Here is a 23565-nt window from a genome sequence, read left to right as displayed (position 1 = left end):
TCGAACCCTAACAATCATAGCAAATGAAACTGCCAAGTCCCTCCTCAATGTCCAAACCTCTCTTGACTCTAGCAACAGCTGTATTAGATAATCGCATGGCTTTGGACTATATTCTAGCTGAACAAGGTGGAGTTAGCTAACACCTCTTGTTGCACATATATAAAGACTTCACCACAAGTAGAGACTAGTATTGAAAAGATCAGACAACAGGCTACCTGGTTACAACAAACATTAGATCATCATGCTTCCATCCTAGATGGAATAAAAACAGACATGGGTGACTGGTTTTCAAGCTTATTTTCCTGGATACCAAAAAAAATCCAGTCTGCATTATCTGGCATTTTACATTTTGGTTTATCTATACTTCTATCGATGGCGGGGATAGACATTATGTTTAAGTTGCTTTTCTGTTGTATTTCCGGTATTCGCAGGACTGCAACCGGAACACTAACCACCCACAGAAAAAACTAGCAAAAGCATGTTCAAGCTTTCCATCTCAAGGACCCCCTAGCGTCGCCCCAATACAGCAGGAAGCAGCTAGACGACCACGACGCCCCTTTTCCATAGAAATGGAAAGCAAGAAATGACAGTGAGGCATATGTTACAGGCTCTTAACGTCAGCCCTGATATCAGTTCCCCCACATCGAACCCAGTGTATATGGGGTTAAAACTAAAACCCACCACCCCCTTTCCTGCTTCTCTAGCTCCACTCATATGTAAATACCTGTTTCTTTAAACTTGGACTCCTTGAGCTTTACAACTAAATGGCAGTTACAAATTGTGAAAAGCCCAGGTGGCCTGGAGTTGGAGGCACACTAAAGTTTAGCTAATCATGTGTCCTTGAAGTTTGCCAGGAAAAGCCGCTGTCTCAAGAGTATCAAGGAGCGGAGGCTTCCCAGACCTCAACTCCTCGACTCCCGGCGCTGGAACCCGCCTCAAACAAGAAGACCAGACAATGGCGAAGGACGCCCACCTGCCATCCTCCTATCTCACCCTCCCCCCCGCCTGGCTGCAAGCAGCCTCTCATGGCCAAACGCAGGCTGGTGGGAAAATGCCAAACTGCACAAGCTACATGCGCCCCCTCCCCTCCCCAAAACCCCAAATAAAAATCCCTGCCCATTCCTCATCGGAGAGCTAGCAATTTTTGAGGCACGAGCCCTTGCTTTGCTCCCTGTGCCTGGCATAGTAAAAACCTTTCCTCTTCCACTCAAGACTCTGTTCTCGTTATTTGGATTGGCATCGGGTTCAGAGACCGAACTTTCGGTTACACTCCCTCAATGCAGAACTTTCCACAGCTCCTCCATCCTCCCTAGCCTTCCATTTCAGGGCTCCAGAGGCTGATTCAGTGTCCCCGTCAGATCTCACTGCTCAGGGATCCCCACAGCACACGTCCTTCGCGTCTGTAGTCAGGACCATCACCACCCCATGCCCATCATGCCCCTTCCAGCCTCCAGGTATTTCTCTCTGCTGCTTTCCCTTCTGGCAGAGCCCTTCGTCCCCCCATCCCCACACCTCTGCCTCATGGTCCTAACCCTCCTTCAAGGCCTAGCTCAAATCCCCTTTCTCTCATGAAGGCTTCTCCGACTACCACCGCCCAGACCTCTGACTACGAATGGACCTAAAAGCCCGAACCACGTTTGAACATTTGGAGTAATGGGCAGAAAGTCTGGCTTACAAGACCTTGCCGGCTCATCTTTATCATGAGCTCCCGTACCTGCTGCCTTTCTGCTCAACTCCCATAGCCCTAACATCAGCCTGTACTCCTCAAAATACCCTGGCAGAGCACCCGAGAGAGGGGCAGAAATTCCATCTCCCACCTTGGTGAGTCTCGCTCCAGGAGGTTTGGTTGCTTGTCTGAGGACCCCTTCTACGATAATTCACTCCAGCAATGTCCGCTCCCTCGGGGCTGAGACTTCACCCGGTACCATCAAATCATTGGTAGATACTCATTGAACCACCGAAGGTTTGCAGCAGAGGATGAGGGTTTTGTCTGTCAAGAAGATCTAGTAATAAGAGCTCAGAAAAACTAGGAAGTTCATTTTAATCTAATAATGATAGGAGTAAATATTGAATGACCATTTATTTCATGCCAGGTATGTACTATCTCATTGAATCACAACCACTATGAGAGTATATTCTACTAGTATTCTCATCTATAGAGGAGGAAGCTGAAACCTAAAAAAGTTAAGTAAACATAACATTACTTTCTGACCCAGCAATTTCACTCCTAGCTATACACCCAAAAGAATTGAAAACGGGAATTCAAACAGATACTTGTACACCCATGTTCATAGCAGCATTATTTACAATAGCCAAAAGGTAGAAACGACCTAAGTGTCCATCAATGAATGAACAGATAAACGAATGTGGTATACCCATATAATAGATGAATAGATTCATCTCCGGGGGTGGTCTGCCAGTGTCTGTACTTTATTGTTCAGTCATAACAAGGAATGAAGAGGGGCCAGCCCCGTGGCCGTGTGGTTAAGTTCACACGCTCTGATTCAGCCGCCCAGGGTTTTACCGGTTCGGAAAATGGGTGTGAACATGGCACCACTTGTCAGGCCATGCTGAGGCGGTGTCCCACATGCCACAGCTAGAAGGACCCACAGCTAAAAATATGAAACTATGTACCGGGGGGCTTTGGGGAGAAAAAGGAAAAATAAAATATTTTAAAAAAAAGGAATGAAGTTCTGACATGCTACAATATGGATGAACCTCAAAAACATTATGCTAAGTAAAATAAGCCAGACACAAAGAACCAAATATTATATAATTCCCCTTACATGAAATAGGCATATTCATAGAGACAGTAGATTAGAAGTTGCCAGGGGCTGGGGGAGGGGGAAATGGGGACTACTGCTTAGTGGGTACAGTTTCTGTTTGGGGTGATGAAAAAGCTTTGGAAGTAGATAGCAGTAATGGTTGTACAATATTGTGAGTATCTTTAATTCTACTGAGCTGTACACTTAAAAATGGTTAAAATGGTAACTTTTATCTTACGTATATTTTAATATAATAAAAACAATTTTTTAAGAAAAGTTAAGTAACTCACCCAAGGTCCTATAGCTAGAAAGTGGCTAAGCTAGAATTTGAACGCAAACCTATCTGACTCTAGGGCCCATGCTCTCGACCCAAGTGCTTCACTGCCTCTGGAAAAAGCAGCAAAACAGGAGTCAGGACATCTGGGTTCTTGCCGTCACTGTCTTGTGTGACCTTATACAAGCCTGACCTTTGAAGGCCTCACTCTCCTTAGCTGTTCAATGATAAGATTGGATAAAATATCTTTGACAGTCCCTGCTGGTTGTAATCCTCCTGATGATGTCATCTGTCCACTCATTTTGATTTACAACATGGAAAGTCCCAAGCCTTGATTCTTGACCCAGATACCATTTGCTTCTGGTGCGCCCTGGGGAGCACCAGGGAGGAGGAAGCTGCTCCCCTTACCTAGCCCCGCCTCTAGGGGTTTGCCCTGGAGTTGAGCCCGTCCTTAAGGAGGCCTCCACTCCCCATTCCTCTCCCCGTTGTGGGAGACGGCTCGGGCCTGGCTGTGCTCCAGGATAAACTTCCACAAGGCAAGAGATAACACATAGCCAAGGCGAAGACGAAGGCAGCGCTTATAAAGGCCTCCTTGTACCCTAGTTTGGCTACAGCTCTTCCACTCCACAGCTGTCTGTGCTGCCTGCTGAGACTGGCCACAATGTGGGAGCTCTTGGCTTTCCTGCTGTTGGCCATAGCCTATTTCTTTCGGCCCAAGGTTAAGTGCCCTGGTGCCAAGTACCCCAAGAGCCTCCCATACCTGCCCTTGGTGGGCAGCCTGCCGTTCCTTCCCAGACATGGCCATCCGCATGTGAACTTCTTCAAGCTGCAGAAAAAATACGGCCCCATCTATTCCTTTCGCATGGGTACCAAGACTACGGTGATTGTCGGCCACTACCAACTGGCCAAGGAGGTGCTTATCAAGAAGGGCAAGGAATTCTCCGGGCGGCCCCAAGTGGTAAGCAGCGCCCATCATCCCCCCTCTCTAACCACCCCCTGGGGTTGTTCAGTTCTTCAACCAAGACCATGCCTGACATGACCCTTCCAGCTCCAACAACCTGTAATTCTTCCACAAACAGACAAGCAGGGCTGTGGGTGGGCTGGACTCCTCAGACCCTACCCAGCTTCTAACTAGGCAGGAAGAATTAAAGGGAGACCTAATTTTCTAGGCTGCTCAGGAGGTGGAGTGGGGTGGGAGTCTGAGGGGGTCAGGGAGCCCTCACCCCAATCCTTTCACCTCTGAACTGGATGATGATCTCTCTGAGCCCAGACTTCCATAATGAACTGAGATGATGCATATAAAGCACTTTGCTCAGAGCCCAGCGCAGTTAAACGCTCAATCAATAGCCTTTAAGAGTTGCTCTTCATATGGAAAACGGGTTAGCATTGCTGCCCTTTGTGGGAAGGTGCAAGAGAGAAGTAAACTGGCTCTTGGAGGACTGGGATTGCTGTTGCTCTGCGGCTGTCCACAACTGCTTCAGCTGACCCACAGTAGCAATTTGGGGATGCTGATGATCCATCCTACCGAGCTTTCTGGGGTGCTCCCGAGGGAGGAGGAGGGGGACTAATCCAGAAACACTGCCAACGCCCCATCCCAGGACCCTGCTGCTGAACACCTCAGGAGGGCCCCCAGCCACTCATCACGGATCAGGCCAAGGATTGACTCATTTTTTTCTTGGACCGGTCAGCCAGGTCTGCTGGCCAAACTATCTCACTTCTAGCTCTACTGAGCTCTTCTCTCCAGGGCAAAGAGGAAGGAGGAGGCTAGTCAGATGGGGCTAGCCATCCTCTCAGGGGTCAGGGGATAGGAGAGACAAGTCTTCCAACCTTCATGCTTTTTGGGAAGAGGTGGCTTGGCCCAAGTCCAGACTGGGTGGCCAAGACATTCACACTCTCCAGATGTGGTCTTGTGGTAGGCACAGAGCCTTGCAATGGAAAAGTAAACATAAACGAGATGAGCTCTGTGCCTTCTGCACCCCCCAGAGGGCCCAGGGAAAGGCAGAGGTCTGGGCGGTCCGCAGTTGCTATAAGCCTGCCTGCTCCTTCCCCCAGGACAGGCACAGTTCAGACAGCTTTCCCACCCATGGCTACCTTCCATTGGGCAGAAACTGACAAGGAAAGAGAAGCCCAGAGATCACCCTGTCATTGACCTGAACCCCGGGACCACCAGGACTCCTGCATTCTAATTCGGGGGTTCTTTCTTTCTCCTCACTCTCTCTGATGGAATTGGGTGTAGAGGGGCCTTAGGCCCCGCCCTACCAAAGCCTTACAGTCATGATGGAGTGGAACAGAGAGGCCCACGTGAGGGTCAGCATGGCAGGTACCTGCCTTTTCCCTCAGGAAGGGGAAGGGATTGTAGGAGGCCCAGGGCAAGTATGGGTGGATGGTGTCTAATTCCTATAGCCTTTCCTGCTCTCCAAAGGCAACTCTAAACATCCTGTCAGACAATCAAAAGGGTGTCGCCTTCGCCGACCATGGTGCCCCCTGGCAGCTGCATCGGAAGCTGGTGCGGGCTGCTTTTGCCCTGTTCAAGGACGGCAACCAGAAGCTGGAGAAGATTAGTGAGTGTCAGTTTGGCCCCTGGGGCTGTTGGAGGAAGAGAGGGTTGGGGAGGGGAAACGGTTGTAGATGGCTCAATCTAGCCTTTTCTTGGCTACTGCTGCCATCTAGTGGCTGTCTGCTAACAGTCCCTGCCTATGGTGGAACTGGTAGAGACAGGTTGAGGCTGCCGCTTAACTCCCCACCCTCATGGCCCTCTCTTCCCTCAGTATGTCATGAAACCAGTTTATTGTGTGACTTACTGGCCACTCAGAATGGACAGACCATAGACTTGTCCTCGCCTCTCTTCCTGGCGGTGACCAACGTAATCTGCTGGATCTGCTTCAACTCCTCCTACATGAAAGGGGATCCTGCGCTGGAGACCATGCAGAATTACCACAAAGACATCCTGGAAACTCTGGAAAAAGACAATGTGGTAGACATATTCCCCGCATTGAAGGTGAGGATGAAGCCAGGCCCCACCTTCAGATCCCAGCAGACCCTGGCAGTGGCCCCAATTATTTTTTCTTCTTACTGCTCAGCTCCAGACCCGCCATTTTCCTGACCACCTCAGCCACAGTGACCTCTATCTCTTCTGACTCTTAAAATCTTGCAACTTCTCTACATAAATAGGTTTATCTTTTTGATCATGCATTTTAATACTCATGATATTGGCTTTCATTTATTTCCATATTTACAATTGCCACATGCTAGTATTAAGCACCCCACATGTATTAATCATGGCATTCCCCTTGGAGGTTGGTTTTATTATCCCCATACAGATGAGAATACAGACTTCGAGAAGTGCAGGAACTTGCCCAAGGCTTCAGATTCAAGTCCATCTTACTTCTAAGGGCCAGGCACATGACAGAGTCCACTAAGCAGACCCTCAGTCAGTGCTTGATGTTTGATGTAATGGCAAAGGGGAAGTGGAGACACTCCCTTCTCCTTTCTTTGGCATTGTCCTAGTTGTCACTGATGGTCCCATTCTGTGTCCCCATCTTGCCTTCCATTTTGGCTGAAGGTTGAGGTTAGAGTGGGAACTCTCCAGAAACAGAAACAAAAAGCTAGGATCTGCCTCCAGGAGGAATTCCGGTAGTTGGAGAAGCAAAATGGAAGAGGAATGGATTTGACATTTCTTTCTGCTTTCCAGATTTTCCCCAACAAATCCCTGGAAAAGATGAGGCATTGTGTTAACATACGAAATGAACTGCTGAGTAAAATCTTTGAAAAACATAAGGTAGGTGATGGAGCAGAAGAGATTACGAGTGAGGTTGAAAATGTCATGAGAGCAAGGTTGGGGTCCATTTGGGACAGTGTGGGATCTCCAGCACCTAGGTGAGAGCCTGGTACCCAGGAAGCGCTCAGTACAAACTGACTTAACATGAATGAAGGTGGGAAAGTGAGGAATTGAAGAGGATCCTAGAAGAGGCCCACTTCCTCCCCTAATTTAAAGAGAGGCCAGTGCTGCCTCCTACCTCCACAAACTCATAGATCCTGCCTAGCCCCGCCCCACTCCCCCACTTCCAAGTGGAAGAAGGCTTTGTACCTCCAGTCTGGGAGGGAAGTATGGCAGGGTGCTGCAGATGGGGCTCCTTCCCTATCACAGTCTTCTAACCTCACCCAACCAGGAGAACTTCAACAGTGACTCCATCACTAGCATGCTGGACTTACTGATCCAAGCCAAGAAGAACTCAGACAATAACAACACTGGCCCAGACCAGGATTCAAAGCTGCTTTCGGATAAACACATTCTTGCCACCATAGGGGACATCTTCGGGGCCGGTGTGGAGACCACCACCTCTGTGGTGAAGTGGATTGTGGCCTTCCTCCTGCACGACCCTCAGGTGGGATTCTCCCTACTCCAGTCTTCCTAATGACCCTTGACCCCAGCTAGCCCCACCTCTGGCTCCAGTGACAAGGAGAGGCAATACCCTTAGGCTTTCTATGCTGGAAGACTGGGCTGCCCCGCCCCTTACCCAAGCAGTGATTGGCTCTGGCCCTAGGGTGGAGTTGCCCCATCTTCTGGAAGCAGCGCTGGGCTGCGGGCTGTGGAACCTTAATTGGGAAGGGTCTGGGCCAACTCTTCTAGGTATGACAATGGGATTCTTCCAAGCCCAGGCTTCTCCTGGGGTTAAGCACGTTGGTTACACCCACCCTGCTCTGGCCCTCAGCTGAAGAAGAAGATCCAGGAGGAGATTGACCAGAATGTGGGTTTCAGCCGCACACCAACACTCAGTGACCGGAACCGCCTCCTTCTGCTGGAGGCCACCATCCGAGAGGTGCTTCGTATCCGGCCTGTGGCCCCTATGCTCATCCCCCATAAGGCTCTTGTTGACTCCAGGTGTGCCTTCCCTCCCCATAACATCCAGCCCTATGATGCATTCAACACTGCCTGCCAGCCCACGTGGTCCCTCCTCCACCACCCGGCTCTCTCAGCTTGCTAGTCAACCTATAGTCAACCACTGACCATCAATCATCCTACCTATAACCCCACTGAGCAATGTATCCACCACCCACTGACACCCATTGACTAATCCACAGATCTACCTGACCTCCCTCAGAAGCTTCCTGCTGCTTAGAGACATGCGGTCTGGGCTGAAAAACCAGGTGCTCTATGCTCCTACTCAGTCCAAGAGCCACAACATACACATATATGCACCAGCTCAAAATGCATACCCACACGCCCTGACAGACACGAATGTCCTCGGACACAAGTGTTGATACATAAGTGCTTGTCAGGAAGAGAGGGCTGGAGAAGGGCTGGATTCATATTTCACCTGCAGAAGCGGAGAAAGAGATGAGGGAGTGGGTACGAGGGAATAAAAGGCTCTTTTTCCCCAGGGTCGGGGACTGCGGAGACTTGGGGCTGAGTAAGGGAGGACGATATTCCTGATGCCTCTTTTCTCTCCCTCTCTGGGGCAGCATCGGCGAGTTTGCTGTTGACAAGGGCACAAACGTCATCATCAATTTGTGGGCACTCCATCACAATGAGAAGGAGTGGCACCAGCCTGACCGGTTCATGCCTGGTGAGTCCCTGTTCTGTCCTGCTCCCAGGCCACCCAGCCAGCCTGGGCTCTGTGCTCCAGCACTCCAGCACCACTGCTCCTCTGCCATGCTTGCTCCTAGAAAACTCCTGGACCTGCTGACACCCCCAACCTACCCTAGACTCACGCAAACTCTTCACAGCTGGGTTTCCCACGTTCTCCTTCCACCATCTGCAAACCTCTTCCTCTAAGAAGCCCTTTAGGCATATGTTTCCCATTCAGTTGGCCCCCTCTCCCCTTGGATGGGGGCATTTTCATCTGTTAATGCCGCCTCCTTGCCATCCTTCCTGAATATTCCATTTCCTCTGTGTGATTACAGGCTATCTGAGAGCAGGGCTGTATCTCTCCTCAGGCTGGGGTTCCCCCAAGCAAGGCTGTCCATCTCCTCAGACTGGGGCTCCCCAGGCAGGGTGTGTCTCCCCCTATCAGAGAAGCAGCACTCCTCCACTTTCTCCTGTTCTGGCCCCTAGTTGACGGTCTCCCCATGTCCACAGAGCGCTTCTTGGACCCAACGGGGAGCCAGCTCATCTCACCGTCGTTAAGCTACTTGCCCTTTGGAGCAGGTCCCCGCTCCTGCATAGGTGAGCTCCTGGCCCGCCAGGAGCTCTTCCTCTTCACGGCCTGGTTGCTGCAGAGGTTTAACCTGGAGGTCCCGGATGATGGCCAGCTGCCCTCCCTGGAGGGCCACCCCACAGCGGTCTTTCTGATCGACTCTTTCAAAGTGAAGATTAATGTGCGCCAGGCCTGGAGGGAGGCCCAGGCTGAGGGCAGCACCTAGAGGCTGTACCTAGCACCCCTGACTCCACCCTGTGTGACCCACAGCACAGAGTCAGAGGTACCACTCCATCCTCCCCCACCCTTTCTCCCTTCTCTCGGGGGCCCACTCTGCCTTCTTTTCCAGCCTGCAGCCCTGGCAGTGATGTGTATAAACCAAATGGTTTTTCTTCAGAAGGCCCCTGAGCAGCTCATTCATTTATTCATTTGGTCTCTCTTTCAACAATTATTTTATTGAGCATCTACTATGTGCTGCTCATTGTCCCTGGACACTTGAGCTCCCTGTTCTCATGAAGCTTACATTCTAGTGAGGGCTGACAAATAAAGAAGGATTTCAGAGACTTGTAAGTGCTTTGAAGTCAATTCCACTGGATGCTGGTGATGCGAGAAGAGAATGGCAGAGGTGTACACAATGGTCAGGAAAGGAACGAAGACCTGGGGGAAAGTGTCCCCTGCTGAGGTGGGAGAGGCCAGCGTGGCCAGAGCAGAGTGAATGAAGGGGAGAGTGGTCCCTGATGAGGTCAGAGTGGGAGACAGGGGACATGGGGCCTTTGTAAGCATCAGGAAGGAGTTTAGGTTTTTATTCCAAGTATGAGAGGAAGTCACTGGAGGATTTTAAACATGTAAGTGGGAAGGTCTGCCTTATATTGTTAAAATATCACCCTAGTTGCGGAGTGGAGCTTGGTCTGTACAGGGATGAGAGCGGGGACAGGGAGAACAGTCAGGAGGCTGTGGGGCTGGTCCAGGAGAGCGACATGATGGCAGCCACACCCTGGCGCTAGCAGTGCAGATGGCGAGAAGCGGTAGGACCGAGTTTCTATTTTGAAAGGAAAGCAACAGATCTTGTTTGCTATGATCCTAACAGGCATTGCTGCATGTGCCTCCAAGGTTTGGTTTGGGGAGAGTGTGTATAATCCACAAACTCGACCCACCGCTCCCTGTCCCTTGGGTCTCGGTCCCCAGAGACTGGCAGGTCTCCTTTCCCTTGTCCTGTCCCGGGGTAAACACTGCCAGGAAAGAGCTTCCACAGCAGCCTTCTGCTGAGGCGCCCGGGCTCTGTCCCTGATCCCCGCTCCAAAATCCCACAGGTCTGTAAATGCCTCACTAGAACATGGAGCCCAGACTTGTCCCGAGACACCCTTGTCCTCTAGCCTAGAGGGAGGCCCCGACCCCAGCTCCCTGGCGCCAGCCAGACCAGGGTCAGATCATCAACAAGCCAGTCCTTTCCCTCTGACTGGAGGAAGGCTCTGGAAAGGTCAGCAGGGCCAGGCTAAGGCCCTGCCTGGCCAAATTTTCAGAGAGAAGAAATCAAGGGAGCCCCTGCAGGGAGGGAGGGACGAGGTTTTCCATTACAGCGGCACCTTCTTCCTTCAAAGAGCATTGTTAATCCAGTGACAGGAGACCAGTCCCTATGGTGCCCCCAACTCAGTCCTGGCCTTCACAGGCCAGCGACCTCAGGGCCTTGTTAAGGAGCCTAGAGGGGAGTTTGTGGGCAGCTGTGGCTGACCTCAGCCCCCATCACGAGCAGGCTGGAGAGATGCTGACACCACAGTGAGCTGATGGGAAAGGGTTACACTGGAGGAGGCCTCCTCCCTCTCCCAGGTTCCTCTGCCCCCAGCAGCTGGCCGCCAAGCTACTCTCAGCTCAGAGCAGAGGGCAGCATATCGGAGGGAGGAGAATTAAGTATTCCACGTTTGCTCAGACTTTGAAAGGCTAGTGACGAACAGATAAACAACTAGCGGAAGGCCTGCGTCTCCTGTGGAAGCAGTGGGTGAGTGTAACTGGGATGGAAACATCCACTCTCTAACTATGAATCAGATCACTGAGTGGCAGCGGAATGAGGGACTAACCCTTCAGTTTGAAGATGAGGAAACTGAGAGCTAGTGGGGTGGGCTCGGGGGTGGAGGTGACTTGCCTTAAATCACAAGAGCTACTTAGCAGCAGGGCTGGGACTAGGACCCAAGATGTCAGTGATGCAGGCGGAGGAGCCAGCCGTGCTCTCCCACCCGTCTCCTGTGTCTGTGTGGAAGGCCCTCAGGTGTCTGGCCGGGGAGAGTACCAAGCTGAGAGTCCTTTCAGGAAATGACCTCATGCACTCTGACCCCTGCTCAAACTGCCCTTCCTATGCCTGGAAGGCCTTTTCCCACTGACCTAAATCCTGCAACCCCGAGACTCAGAGTGAACACCTGCCTCCAGGACACATCTCACAGCCCACCATGGTTGTCCCCTTTTAACAGTCAGCTTGTTCCTTGGTACCGAGTCCCACGTGCATCTGAGCATCTGCCTGGGCTTAAAATGGGGGTGGCATCCCCCAGGGACACTGTCCACCCCTATATCTCTGGAGTTCAAGACGGAGCCCTCTCCCGTTCTTTCTCCTGCACATTAGCACCTGACAAGCAGAAGGTTAGACACACAAGTGGACTGAATCAAATGCTCTAAGCCACTGGGCTAATCGGTCCAGTGATAAGTAGACTCTTTCTCCTCATGCAGAAGGAAGTCCAGATCCTTGGCAAAGCTGGAAGGTCTTTGCTAAGACCCCACAGTCACCTTTCGAGCCTCATGCTGCCCTTACCCAGTGGTATGATGGGAAATAAACGTTGAACAACCAGTTCTCTGGTGCTGGTGGTGGGGAATAGCCCTGATTTGTAGTATTTGCCGATTGCTTGATGTAAAACACTCCCACCATGAGCTATTTCAAGCCACCACCAAAGTGATGTCATCAAAGTCAGAGTTGGGAAGAGACGCACAGTAGCATTATGTTATTTACCATTATATAGTAAATACCATTATAGAGTAGTCCCACCATACATAGATGTAAATAACCTCAAGGGCATAGATGATAGTAACATGTAGTAAAATAATTAGGAAATGATCAGTTTTAAGTATTTTTCATTTTTAATATAATTTATTCAATTGTAGGTTTATATAGTTTATTTTTTTAATGATTGCTTAATAAACAGCTCATAAAATTCCTGAAAATTTAACAATCAGCTCTTGTGAGCCATAAGAGCTGGCCCTCCCAGTAGAAATGGGCGGCCCCTGTCCTTCAGAAGAGCGGTTCCCCAGAGTCCCCATTCTGAGGGGAGGGGACCCTTGGTGTGCCGTGTGGGTGGGAGAGAGTGTGTGAATGTTCTGGTTGACCTCTAGTGGCCACGAAACCTGAAGCAAATGAGGAGCCCTCTCTCCAGTCACACTCACAGGTATAAACACCCATCTCTGGAGGACAGAAATCCAATCCCAGAGGCCAGAGAGTGGGGTGGGGAGAGGACTGGATGAGGAGGACCCAGGATCTAGTCCTCAGCCTGCTCAGTTTCCTAGCCCTGGATCTTAGGCCCATTGCTAGCTTCTTGAACCTCAGTTTCCTCATGGGTAAAGTGGGATAACCTACCACCCATGCTGCCCGTTATCTGAGGCTCTGATGAGGATGAAACAGAAAGGGCTGTGTGATTTGGAGAGGATCACACTGATGGGAGTTACAGAAGATAAGCAGTCAGGCTGTGGAGGCAAGTTCTCCCAGTGTTGTCATATATAGACCGAGTGACCATGGGCAACTTACTCGGCCTTCTTTTTTTTTTTTTTAATTTTTCCTTTTTCTCCCCACCCCAGTACACAGTTGTGTATTTTTAGTTGTGGGTCCTTCTAGTTGTGGCATGTGGGATGCCGCCTCTGCATGGCCTGATGAGTGGTGCCATGTCCGCGCCCAGGATCGGAACCAGCGAAACTCTGGGCCGCTGAAGCGGAGCATGCAAACTTAACCACTTGGCCACGGGGCCGGCCCCCTTGGCCTTCTTAAACCTCTGTTTTCTCATCTGTAATATGGGTGGCTGAGACGTGCGTAGAAACAGTATCACCAACCTCAGGGCATTGCTGAGCATCAAACGTGGACATAACGTGTTCAGTGCCTCGATAATTACTGGCTTTATTATCATTGCCTCTATCCACATCCGCAAAAGAAGTCCTTCTCTAAGGGTTTTTCACACGCATCTCCCAAAGGCCACCAGCTTGGGTAGGAGGGGGAGCGGGTATGTCCAGACGGGTCCACTGACAGGACCTCCAGGAACCCCCCTTGCGGCTCCGGATGGCCCTGCCTGCTGCCCCCTCCTTCCCTCCGGAGCCAAGGCAGGCTGGCAGCTGGGAAGTGGGTGGAGCGCCCAGAGATAAACTTTTCATGGCTCCAGCACAGAGGGTGTTTTGTAACATTTTCCAGTGGCATTAGGTTTCTTGAGGCTTCTGGTGAGAAGATGAGCAATGGAAGGTTAAGCTGTGGCGAGGAGCAGGCTTACACAGGGGAAGGGGAGCTCGAGAGCAAACACAAACGCTCTTCTCCGCCTCACAAGCCGCCAGAAAGCTCTCTTTCAATCTCCTCAGAGGAAGAGCAAAACACTCTTGCAGGGAAAAGATACAAAGAAGACCCAAAGAGCTTTAACTCTTGAGAATTTTACCATGTTTCCAAGGGGTTATGCCCTCCCTGGAAGCTGACACTGACCTGCCACAGGGACCACCTCTCCCAGGCGTGATGCCACTGCGGCACTGAGGGGCTCTGGCAGGCGAGGTGAGGCCTGGCTAGGCGTGGGGGCCTCTGGGTGCTTGTGAGGAGGCCGGGGGAGGGGAAGAGGAGATAAAGGAGCTCCTGAGGAAAGGTGTCTGGTTCACCTCTCACCATGCTGCTCTCCTGCTCAGTACCCTTTCTCCGGTTCCCTCTCACCTTTGAAAAGAAATCAGAAGTTCTTCAGGTGGCTTGTGAGCACCGACATTACAACTCTTCACTGTCCAGCCAACCAGTTAATTGCATGGGTTTTGGAGTCAACCAATGTGGGTTCAAATCCTGGCTCTACCACTTATTAGCTGTGTGATCCTGGACAAGTTAGTCAACTCCTCTGAATGCCTCAACCCCATTAACAAAGCAGGAATAATTATAGTCCATACCGCGGAGGGCTGTTTTGAGGCTAAAATGAAAAAACATAGGTAAGATGCTTACACAAATCCCTGCATTGTGTGAACAGTCAATAGATCAAACAATAAAGATAAATTAAAATATTTTTATTACCAGTTTATCTCTTCAGCTTCATCCCGTCACTTCCCAGAATGCAGTGACATAGAAAGAGTAAATTGCTTGCAGGTTTAGACATGACACCCACACTCTCCTGTTCCAGGCCTCCCAGGCTCTTTTGTGCTTTTTAGCACCTGGCACATAGTAGGCACTCAATAATCTGCAGAACGAACATTTGCCTAGAATTCACTTTACACCTTTCTTCACCTGGCAAGCTCAGTTTAGAGGTCCCTGGGGGGTCCTGGAAGGCTGCCCTGAACCCATATGTGGGCTACATCCTCTTTCAGAGCATCCTGTGCGCAGACGCTTCATGGTACTCACCATGTGCTACTAAAACCACTTCTGTGCCTTCTTTCCTCTCTAGACCATTAGTCTTGCAAAGAGGAGCCAGAGCTCAGGCATATTGTCATTCCCGATGCCTACACCACAGGGCAGGTGCTTGATAAATGCTTAGCTCTTAAGTAAAGCCGGTCACTTGCTCCCAGGCTGGAAACTCGCATCCCAAATACCTCCCAGGACCCACCGCCCTTCCCAGCAGGTTTGGCCAATAGTCAGCCAAACCCACTTCCTGCTCCTTCTCCGGAGTCAAACCCTGGTTTTTGCCTCCTGGCTGAAAACAGGAAACTGGAGAATGGGGAGTTTCTTGAAATTCTCGTTCATCAAAGCTATTCTGTTTTGTGCTTCAGGGCACTGGTACTGTCTCCACGTGAACTCGGTCACCTGGGCAATAGACAGCCAGTGCTCTACCTCACGAGAGAAATGAGTGACTCAGGGACCCAGGCGCCTGCGGTTCAGGGAGGGGGCCCTAGAACCCTGGGTATCAAGGGTTCATGCACAGCCTCTGGCACACAGCCCCCAAGAGTTGTATCAGTTTGTTTCTGTGCCACTCAGACGTTAGCTTAAAAAAGGCAGGCGTGATTTTCTCCCCCAGTTCTTTCCCGTGGCTTTAGAACAGAGCTGTCTTCAGTTGCTAACATGGCTCCCCTGGGGTTACTTGGAAGAGCCCAACAGTTTAGAAGGAACTAGGCAGCAACCACCCCACTGGAGTCACTGAAGGGCCAGGACAGGGTCCTCTGGCCCAGGGTCAAAGATGGGGGCAGGAATATGTCTGGCTTACACTGGACTCTTAGAAACAGTAGAGCTGACTGCAGGGTAAACCCAGGGGCTAGGGAAGAGATGCTCTCTGCTAGCATCTCCCCATTCCTCAGCCCAGGTGCTCCACCTGGGGAGACAGGAAGCCCTTCTGGGAGGGTTCCGAGGATGCGCATCGTCTTGCTTTGCCCCCAGACAAGTCTTGCTGGGTGGGGCTGCCCCCCTTCCTGGGCAGAGGCAGAGGGCTGTTCTTTCCCCTCCAGCAGGGCCTTAGACCTGACTCAAAGTTCTAAGAGGATGGACTGTCTTAAACAAAGGGCAAAATGACAATGAACCTTAGGAAAGAATCATTGGCCCAGGATGGCCGATGTTGGCACACCAGTCGCGCCACACCCCCGCCCACCGATGGGCTAAAAAGCAGTTCTGAGGATCCTGCTTGGTATGCAAGACCTCAAACTACATTCCACCACCTGTTAAGATTCTTTGAATCTGTATTACTCACTTCATCTCAACCTACCTCATATTGTTGACTATTTCACACAGGTATGACTATAATTTAGCTAACTATAATTTAACATTTGGAGGGCAGGGGCTTTGTCTTATGTCTTTCCTGTTCTCCTTAGCATGCAGCACAGTGCTGGGCACAAAGTGGGAGACTCAATAATACATATTTTGTGCATTATTTGTGCCTGTCCACACTTCTATCACATCCTTCAGAGAGATCTCATGGCGTGCTTGCTTCCTTTTAAATGTCATGTTTTAGCTTCGGGGTACCTGACAAAACTTGTTTCTGCTATTTGGGGCCTGATTTTAACCTATTTGTGAGATTTTACAAAGTATTACAACATCACAAATATACCCTTGGCAGAGAGAGGGTTTGGGGGAAATTCCTCAGGACAAAGTGTGGCCTCAGCAGCAGCACTGCCCAGCTTTCTCTGGGCCCTGCAGTTTCTGCCTGGCCCAGGAGCCTGTCCCCAACTGCCATGTGACTTCTCTCAGCCTCTGTGTGGAGAAGGAAAAAGAGCCTGCAGTCAGGAATCTTGAGGTGCGACCCCCGAAGTCTGAGGAAGAGGAACAAGGAGCATGGTGCTGCAAGAAAAAAGAGCAGTAGAATTTTTAGGATCAATTTTATTTGGGCTTCTCACAGTGGTTAGAGCCACTCTGTCTTCAGAACAATCACAGCAGAGGAAATGCGTCACCGAGACTGCCCAGAAAAGTCTGACCAGCTGAATCTTATTGCTTAAAATACACATATTCACAATAACTGACAAATGGTGATGTGCCTCACACAGGAATGTGTTAGCGTTTGCAAATCTTCCGACTGTAGCACCAAACCCTCACCGACCCCTTCCTTCTCATTCACCTGGAAAACCAGACTCGATCAAATCTCCCGGCCCCCTAACTAGTCCCGACTCCCTATTTCCCTCGCTCCCACGAAGGGTAGCCTCCCATAGCAGGGGCCAGGCTGTGCCGGCTGGAATCAAGCCCAGCTCACCGGCTGCATTTTTTCTTCTCGTGCCTTTAGGGTAGGACGCTGCAGTGAACACTCGGACCAGTTCCCCACTCTAACTGGGGAAGGAAACTTGAGAGGGCCAGAATTCATCCATTTGATCAGTTAACTGAAGAAGGATTCATTTTGGTAAAACTTGATCTCCTTTGAGACACTTCAGTGAGTTGTTTGGGTTTTTAAAAAAAAAAAAAAAACAGGTGGAAGGAAAGGCATCTGAGGGCTGCTGATGCACTCCCGCCCCGCGCCACACACTGGCTTGCCTGCATGCAGTGGACCTCAGCAGAGGGAGGTAAGCCCGATGGCACTGCGGTATCCGCCAAACCCTCCTGGCAGTTCTGGGCAGGGCGGCCGTCTGGGCCACAACTAGTCCAAGCTTGTCACTGAAGATCCAGTCAAGCTTCTGTCTGAAGTTCCACCTTTGCCTTCTGTCCCGAGTGGCTGTGGACACCCCCTGGGGGCTGAGATGGAGGGCCAGGAGCAGCCAAGGGAGGCAGACAGGTTCAGAGCACGTTTCCACAACAGGGAACAGAACACAGGCCTCTGAGCGTCCACGGAGCAATGTGCAAATTGCAGTGATGGGTAGAGTAAAACCTCTACTTCGAGCACAGTATCTCTGGCAAACACAGGGGACTGCCGTCGACAATGCTGCTGAATACACCCGAGTACACAGTCAGACATTTGTTCAGTAAACAGTAAATGCGTAAAATAAATTACCTTGAGAGGGCCATATCTGCTCCAAACGTGTGGTTAACGCATGCAGAATGGCTGCTATTCAAAGTATATTCACAGGAAAACAGGGCTGGGGGCTCACACACAACAGACAGACACACACAGGTTATCCAAAAAGTCACTGTGTATGGACTTCACTTTGTTCAACATGGATTTTGGTTTTGTGGACTCCAAACGCAGACACTCGTTCACCTCACAGCCTTGGATTTGTCTATTTTTGTATACATACATATATATATATATTTGTTTTTTTTTCCTTTCTTATCATAACATCAATGCCTTGTCTGAATGTCATCGTTCAAAAGTCGGGGAAGAACCAAACTCTTCGTATGAACAGGGCTGGACAGGGAATGTTAGTTTCAGCTATTCGCTTTCTCCATTCAGACTATTCCTACCAAAGTACGACTAGTTATCTGAAGTCAAACCACAGTAATAAGGATCCTACTGTCCTGGATGGCTGCCTTCACGCTCCTACCTGAGCCACTTAGGCTCTTTACAAAGGCTACAAAAATTAGCTACCCCACTCAAAGCCAGGAGGCAGGGAAAGGGCATAAAAATCACAGATAACAAAGGCATTTTTTCCAAGTGGTCAGTTAAAAATAAAAACCAACTTATTCAGAATCAAGAGAAAATACTGTGGGAGACCAGGCTATGGGGCTGCCTGTTCTCCGGACCCACAGCCTCCTCATTTGTTCATACAGAACCGTGAGACCTCAAGGCCTGCAGACTGTGTGCTTGGGATGGGGAGAGCCCTGGTCACCTGTGGGCACAGACCAATGGGGAGAGATGCAGAAAGCTGCACCTCTGTCCACAGCCATGGCTTAGGGCCTCCTGCGCACCCGCAGAAGTTCCAGGATACCCCCACCCAAGCCTGCACACAAAACATCTCCTTCTGGCTCTATACAGCAGCCAGGCTCTTTCAAGGCCAACTTGGGAAAGAGCCACAAACTTCCCTTTTCCAGAACAGAATTCTTGCCTGCCCACTGGTAAAGTTCTTGTTTTCAGCTCGCTTTTGTTTTTTTTTTAAAAAACAAAAACCCAAAAGAGAAGGTGGTATAATTTTCCATACCTGAACCAGTCTGTAGCCAGCCAGAACCTGCTCAGAAGGGCCCCTCAAGGATGCACAGTGGGGCATCAATGTTGTCACCAGGAATTTGAGAGAGCAACAAGCCCCCTACCAACCTACCCCTCCAACTGCCGGTCAGCTCTCCTCCTCCCAGAGGATTAGCCCAATTCTGGCTCTGCAGACACCGGCAGCGAGGGGTAACAATCTTTGGGCCTCTGTAGGCTTCCTTTGTCACCCAGGGCTGAGACACAGCAAGGTTCTCTTAAACTAACACCAGAGCATAAATTCACTCCATCACCAAGAGTCACCTCAGGGCACAGTCTCAGCTCCCTTCCTTGAGGGCTTCTAAAACACAAATCTCTTTGACTCCAGCAGGCAGTGATATATGACTTGAAAAGGGGACAAAGGGGACAGAGGTGGGGTATGAGGAATGAGTCTCAGAATCAACTTCTCAGCCCTCCAACACTGTGCTTCTGTGGGGGCAGACGCATCCACGCCCCCATACTGTACCTGGAGATGTAGGAAAATGCAGGAGCGGAGGGGGGAAAAAAAAGAATGAAGTGGCTGTCCCACTTTTTCTGAAAGTCATTTAATGCTTCTCTCGTGGTTCTCCCCTACCCTGGTTGCTCTGCCAAGTTCTCGGGCGCAGCAGGGCCTGCTCTAGCTAGGGGAGCTGCTGCTCTGGGAGTTTGGGGAGTCCTGCTCATTGATGGTGTTCAGCAGCAGGCATGCAGGCGGCCGCGGCAGGTGGGCGTGCCCGGGCTCTCGGGCCTGCTCCCCGGAGGGCTGGCAGAGCCCTTCCTCCTCGTCGCCAGGGGGCCGCACGTGGCAGCTGTCACAGAAGTCCAGGGGCCCATCCAGAGCATCGTCAATGAGCGCGTTGAACTCTTTGAGGTCATCATCATGGTGGCCCCGGTTGCACACACACACCTCAATGCCTGAGTCCCCTGTGAAGCGGCGATGTCTGCCAGGCGTCTTGTCTTTATTGTCGGGGAGGGCGGTGCCCTGCTCAGAGCTGTAATCTTTCAGCAGCTCCTCCTTACATTCTGAATCCTTGTCCAGGAAGGCCCCAGGGTCCAGCTCCCCCAGGCCGGCCACAGAGCCACTGGGCTCCATTCCGGGGGCTTTGGTGGCTGCTGGGTCAGCTGGCACGTCGGAGGGCTCAGGGTCTGCGATGCTCGGGGGTCTCGTGCTGCTTCTGCTGGGCCCAGACAAGGGGCTGCTTGGAGCCCCCTGGGAGCCCCTGGTGGGATCGGCGCCTGGGGGGCTGCTGCCTGCAGGGCCACACTGCGCAGGCAGCTGCTGCTGCTGCTGGAGCTGGAAGGCACTGTATGGTGGGGGAGGAGTTGGAGGTCGGTTCACCACTTCCTCATAAGGAGGTAGTAAATAGTTTGGCAAAAACCCTAAAATGGGGAGGTAGGGAGGAGAAATTACTACACTGGCAATTGTTCTAGGACAGGCTGCAAAGCTCACACTAACACGTCTCTCCCCACCCCAAGCATACCCACCAAGTGACGGCTACAGCTCTCGGTTTCGGGCAGGGCAGGGGGTTGGGGGCAATTTTGCTGAGAAAGAGGGATAGATTGGGAGTGACCTAATAGAGCTTCTTGAAATCTGAGAGCCCTTGAAGTGGCTTCCAGGCAAAAGCTTCTCGCCTGTCTGCAGTTAAGGCTGAGGGTTGGGCAAATGTGGTGGATGGCCAAGAGATCACGTCTGCCCGGAATGGATCTGTTTCCACATGCACGCAAGTCTCATGTTTCCTGCTCAGACTGAGTCCTCCATGTACGTCCCACAGGCTTCAGGGTCAGGGACCCCGAATTAAGACTTCCTGACCACTTTTTTCTCCCCCTAACCCTTCCAAATGTATACTATGAACAGAGCCTTTTTGTTGGAGGTTAGGAATCTGTATTGTCTCTCACTCTAGTGGGGCTAGAGGCGGTCTGGAAAGACAAACCAAACCCCATCCTGATTCAGAGCAAGAGCAGGTGGGTTACCAGTGAAGGGTGAGGGGCCTGTCATCGGATGCTTATTAAGAACATGCCAGGTGAGTTATCTTTTGAATGTGCTGAATGCCTTGAGGTACAGATGATCCGATTATGATATAACAATAATTGCTAGTATTTATTGAGCACTTACTACATGCCAGGCACTGTGTTAAGCAGTTCACCCTGCTAGATGTGGAATTCCACATTCGTGACCCCTTTATTCTGTAGGACACACTGCAGAATGGCTTTGGACAAGCTGCACAGCTGGGGTTCCAGTGACCATTTGAGAGGTCCTGAGTAAGGAACCCCAGGGGAGTCAGGTGAGCGTCCTTCAGCGAGTCAACAAACTTCTTGGTTCTCAGGAAGTCCCAATGTCACCCCCCACACCTGTCCCTTTCATGACAGCCTCTGCTCAGGCATATCACATGGCAGTGAGCAAAATGGGAGGATTTCAGGCCACTGAACTCTGAATCTCAATTCACTCACATCATACACCATCCAACCACCTGTCTAAAAAAGTCTGCTAAAGGAGCAGAGACCTGGTCAGAACCCAGCCAGTGTGGATGTGGAATAGCCCAGTGACTTCAGGAAGCAGCATCCACAGTACTGGCTCCTCTGTGTTAAAGGCGAGTGCCCCCTTGTTCCCGTACTTTCGAGACCCTCCTCTGCACCGAGCAAGGGGCGCAGACCCCCTATGACCATGGGGGCTCTGACCACCGATGCACAGTCTGTGCGTCCTGGGCTCCTGAGGGTAGGGTTGGGTGGCTTTGGTGTACGTACTGAAATAAAATGGCAGCGCTGAGTAATTGTGGGCTTCCCGGTAGGCGATCAGGTTGATTTCGTGCTGCCGCTGCTGGGCCTGCAGGCGGTGCTTGGCTCGGCGGTGGTGGCACACGCAGCAGCAGCTCAGGATGATGATGATGGTCCACACCAGCCAGAACCCTGGGGGTGGGGAGGTGAGACAAGAGAGGCATGCGCACACAGTGAACACCAGCCAGAGAGGGCAGCTCTCAGAACAGGGAGGTCTTGGGACAGCACCTGCTTGGTCGAAGCTGGCACTGTCAGGCCTCACTCAGTAAACTGACATTTAGAACTTGTGTTCAATTTTCATAAATGTTTGTGTCAGAGTAAAAGACACATGGGATGCAAGAGGGCAGGAACCTAAGAATGATGACAATAAAGGAGGTCACTCACTGCAGGGCACCTCCAGGGACCTTGGGGGAAGGGAAGAGTGTCGAGGCATCTCTCTAGCACCATTGGTCCCCCCGTATTTTAGGTCTGGTGGGCATTACAGATGCTCACCCTTCAGGACAGTGTACTCTTCCTCTCTTAAGAGATCTCTGAGAAAACGCTTCGGCCTCCTTTGGTGCCCATCTCTCCCCCAGTCCTGCTCTAGCCCAGAGGGACAGCTCCCAGGCTCGCTTCCTGCTGCTAACACGGGGCTCTTCACCAACAGCAAAGAGCCCCTCAAAATCTCCACAACTCAGCAGATTCCCAACTGCAAGGGGCCTCGGAGGGACCGCCCGACAAAGGCAAACTTAGGGTTCTCCTGCTATCACCAAAGAACAGGGGCTTTTCTCCACCATGTATGCCTCCATAACACAAGAGTCACTCAAGTTAGTGGTGGAAAAATTCTAATTGCCTCAGGTCCATCTCTTCCCTAGAGAGTGTAAATGACTTCCTCTGCTCTTGGTATAATCTGGTACAATTCCATCTCCCACTGTCACAAACAATCCGCTCCCACCTCCCTTTGGCCCGCTGCTGCGTTAGACTTGGGGCCACTGGCAGCCTCCCCTTCTTCCTCCCTGCTCTGGAGAGGGCTAGAGGAACAGGGGCAAGACCCGCAGCTCTCTCTTCTCTGGGGGGAATATTTCTTCTCGTTTCCCACTGTGTTCTCCTGGACTGTACTCAGAGAATCTCGGCAAATCCCAAAATAAGACCCCTCCCCAATCTTCAAATGTATGCAGAAAAGCCTTCTAAGTATTTTTTCCAAATTAATGAGGAATTTTTCTTTAGAAAAAAATATATATACATATAGAGGGGGAAAAACTGGGAGGAAAAACACAAAAATAATGACATCTTTAAGTAGTGCGATCATGAGAAATTTTGATTTTCTCCTCCTAATTATTTTCTTCTTTCAAATTATAAAGCTGGAAACAGAGTAAATTAAAACTTAAAAATATCTGTGACTAATTTTATTTTTGCTGGCTTTTATTAAAAAAAATTAGTATATTTCTGGATAGATTTTTTAATTCCTCTGGGAATATATTCAGACAATGAAATGATATGAATCATTAAAAAATTGTTCATAGAATACTATTTTTGACATATACAGATGTTTCTTCTATTAAATGAAAACAGTTACAAAACACAATCCTAATTTTTGTTTAAAAAAGAAAGTATATATAGACGTCTAGAAGGATGATCAAGAAGCTAGCCACAAGGTCACTCCTGGATGACAGGACAGACTTTCTGGTACAAGCTCCCTCATTTTTGGCTTATCTGCATCTCCTAATTTTTCTAAGATAAACATCTACTTCTCTGAAATAAAAAGAGTATTTTTTTCTCAATAAATGATTTATCTGAAGAATAAGTTTAAGGTAAGTTGTTATTAAATGAGAATAGATATTAATGTTCATTTGTTCTCTATTCCTGAATAACTTCAATTTTTTCCATTACAAATGATATGTATCTTTTATCATCTGCTTTGTAATTATAAATGTGTGTTTAGAATT

At 50.3% G+C, this 23565-nt stretch overlaps 2 protein-coding genes across 4 annotated transcripts in view; one reads left to right on the top strand and one right to left on the bottom strand.

Annotated features, from left to right (window-relative positions):
* The first annotated feature begins 3450 nt into the window (after nt 1-3450).
* LOC124232207 (steroid 17-alpha-hydroxylase/17,20 lyase) lies at nt 3451-9739 on the top strand. 2 transcript variants are annotated; one of them, XM_046649182.1, is made up of 8 exons: nt 3451-3997; nt 5462-5606; nt 5808-6037; nt 6731-6817; nt 7209-7424; nt 7752-7921; nt 8503-8606; nt 9119-9739. In XM_046649182.1, exons 1-8 carry the CDS (start codon nt 3701-3703, stop codon nt 9400-9402), a joined length of 1533 nt encoding a protein of 510 aa, XP_046505138.1. In that variant the 5' UTR covers nt 3451-3700; the 3' UTR covers nt 9403-9739. The 2 variants fall into 2 exon arrangements, with proteins under 2 accessions (XP_046505138.1, XP_046505142.1); XM_046649186.1 differs by having other exon boundaries at nt 3453-3997; nt 5462-5600.
* A 6911-nt stretch (nt 9740-16650) lies between these two features.
* The window catches only part of WBP1L (WW domain binding protein 1 like), a 54277-nt gene continuing 47362 nt past the window's right edge, over nt 16651-23565 (bottom strand). For both annotated transcript variants that reach the window (XM_046649200.1, XM_046649208.1), the window contains exons 3-4: nt 21611-21772; nt 16651-20248 (exon numbers count right to left, since the gene is read on the bottom strand). In XM_046649200.1, coding sequence (XP_046505156.1) covers nt 19506-20248; nt 21611-21772 — 905 coding nt within the window. In that variant the 3' untranslated portion in view covers nt 16651-19505. The remainder of the gene's footprint in view (nt 20249-21610; nt 21773-23565) is intronic.

Source organism: Equus quagga, chromosome 2 (assembly GCF_021613505.1).
Source record: "Equus quagga isolate Etosha38 chromosome 2, UCLA_HA_Equagga_1.0, whole genome shotgun sequence".
Taxonomy (NCBI): Eukaryota; Metazoa; Chordata; class Mammalia; order Perissodactyla; family Equidae; genus Equus; species Equus quagga.
The sequence above is the reverse complement of the archived record's forward strand: the minus strand, read 5'-3'. Positions and strand labels throughout refer to the sequence as shown.

Bases quoted from the DNA above. Each gene is read 5' to 3' on its own strand.
- LOC124232207 (XM_046649182.1), top strand. From the start codon at position 3,701: ATGTGGGAGCTCTTGGCTTTCCTGCTGTTGGCCATAGCCTATTTCTTT. The intron at 3,998-5,461 runs GTAAGCAGCGCC...TGCTCTCCAAAG, and splicing joins TCTCCGGGCGGCCCCAAGTG to GCAACTCTAAACATCCTGTC. The intron at 6,818-7,208 runs GTAGGTGATGGA...TCACCCAACCAG, and splicing joins AAATCTTTGAAAAACATAAG to GAGAACTTCAACAGTGACTC.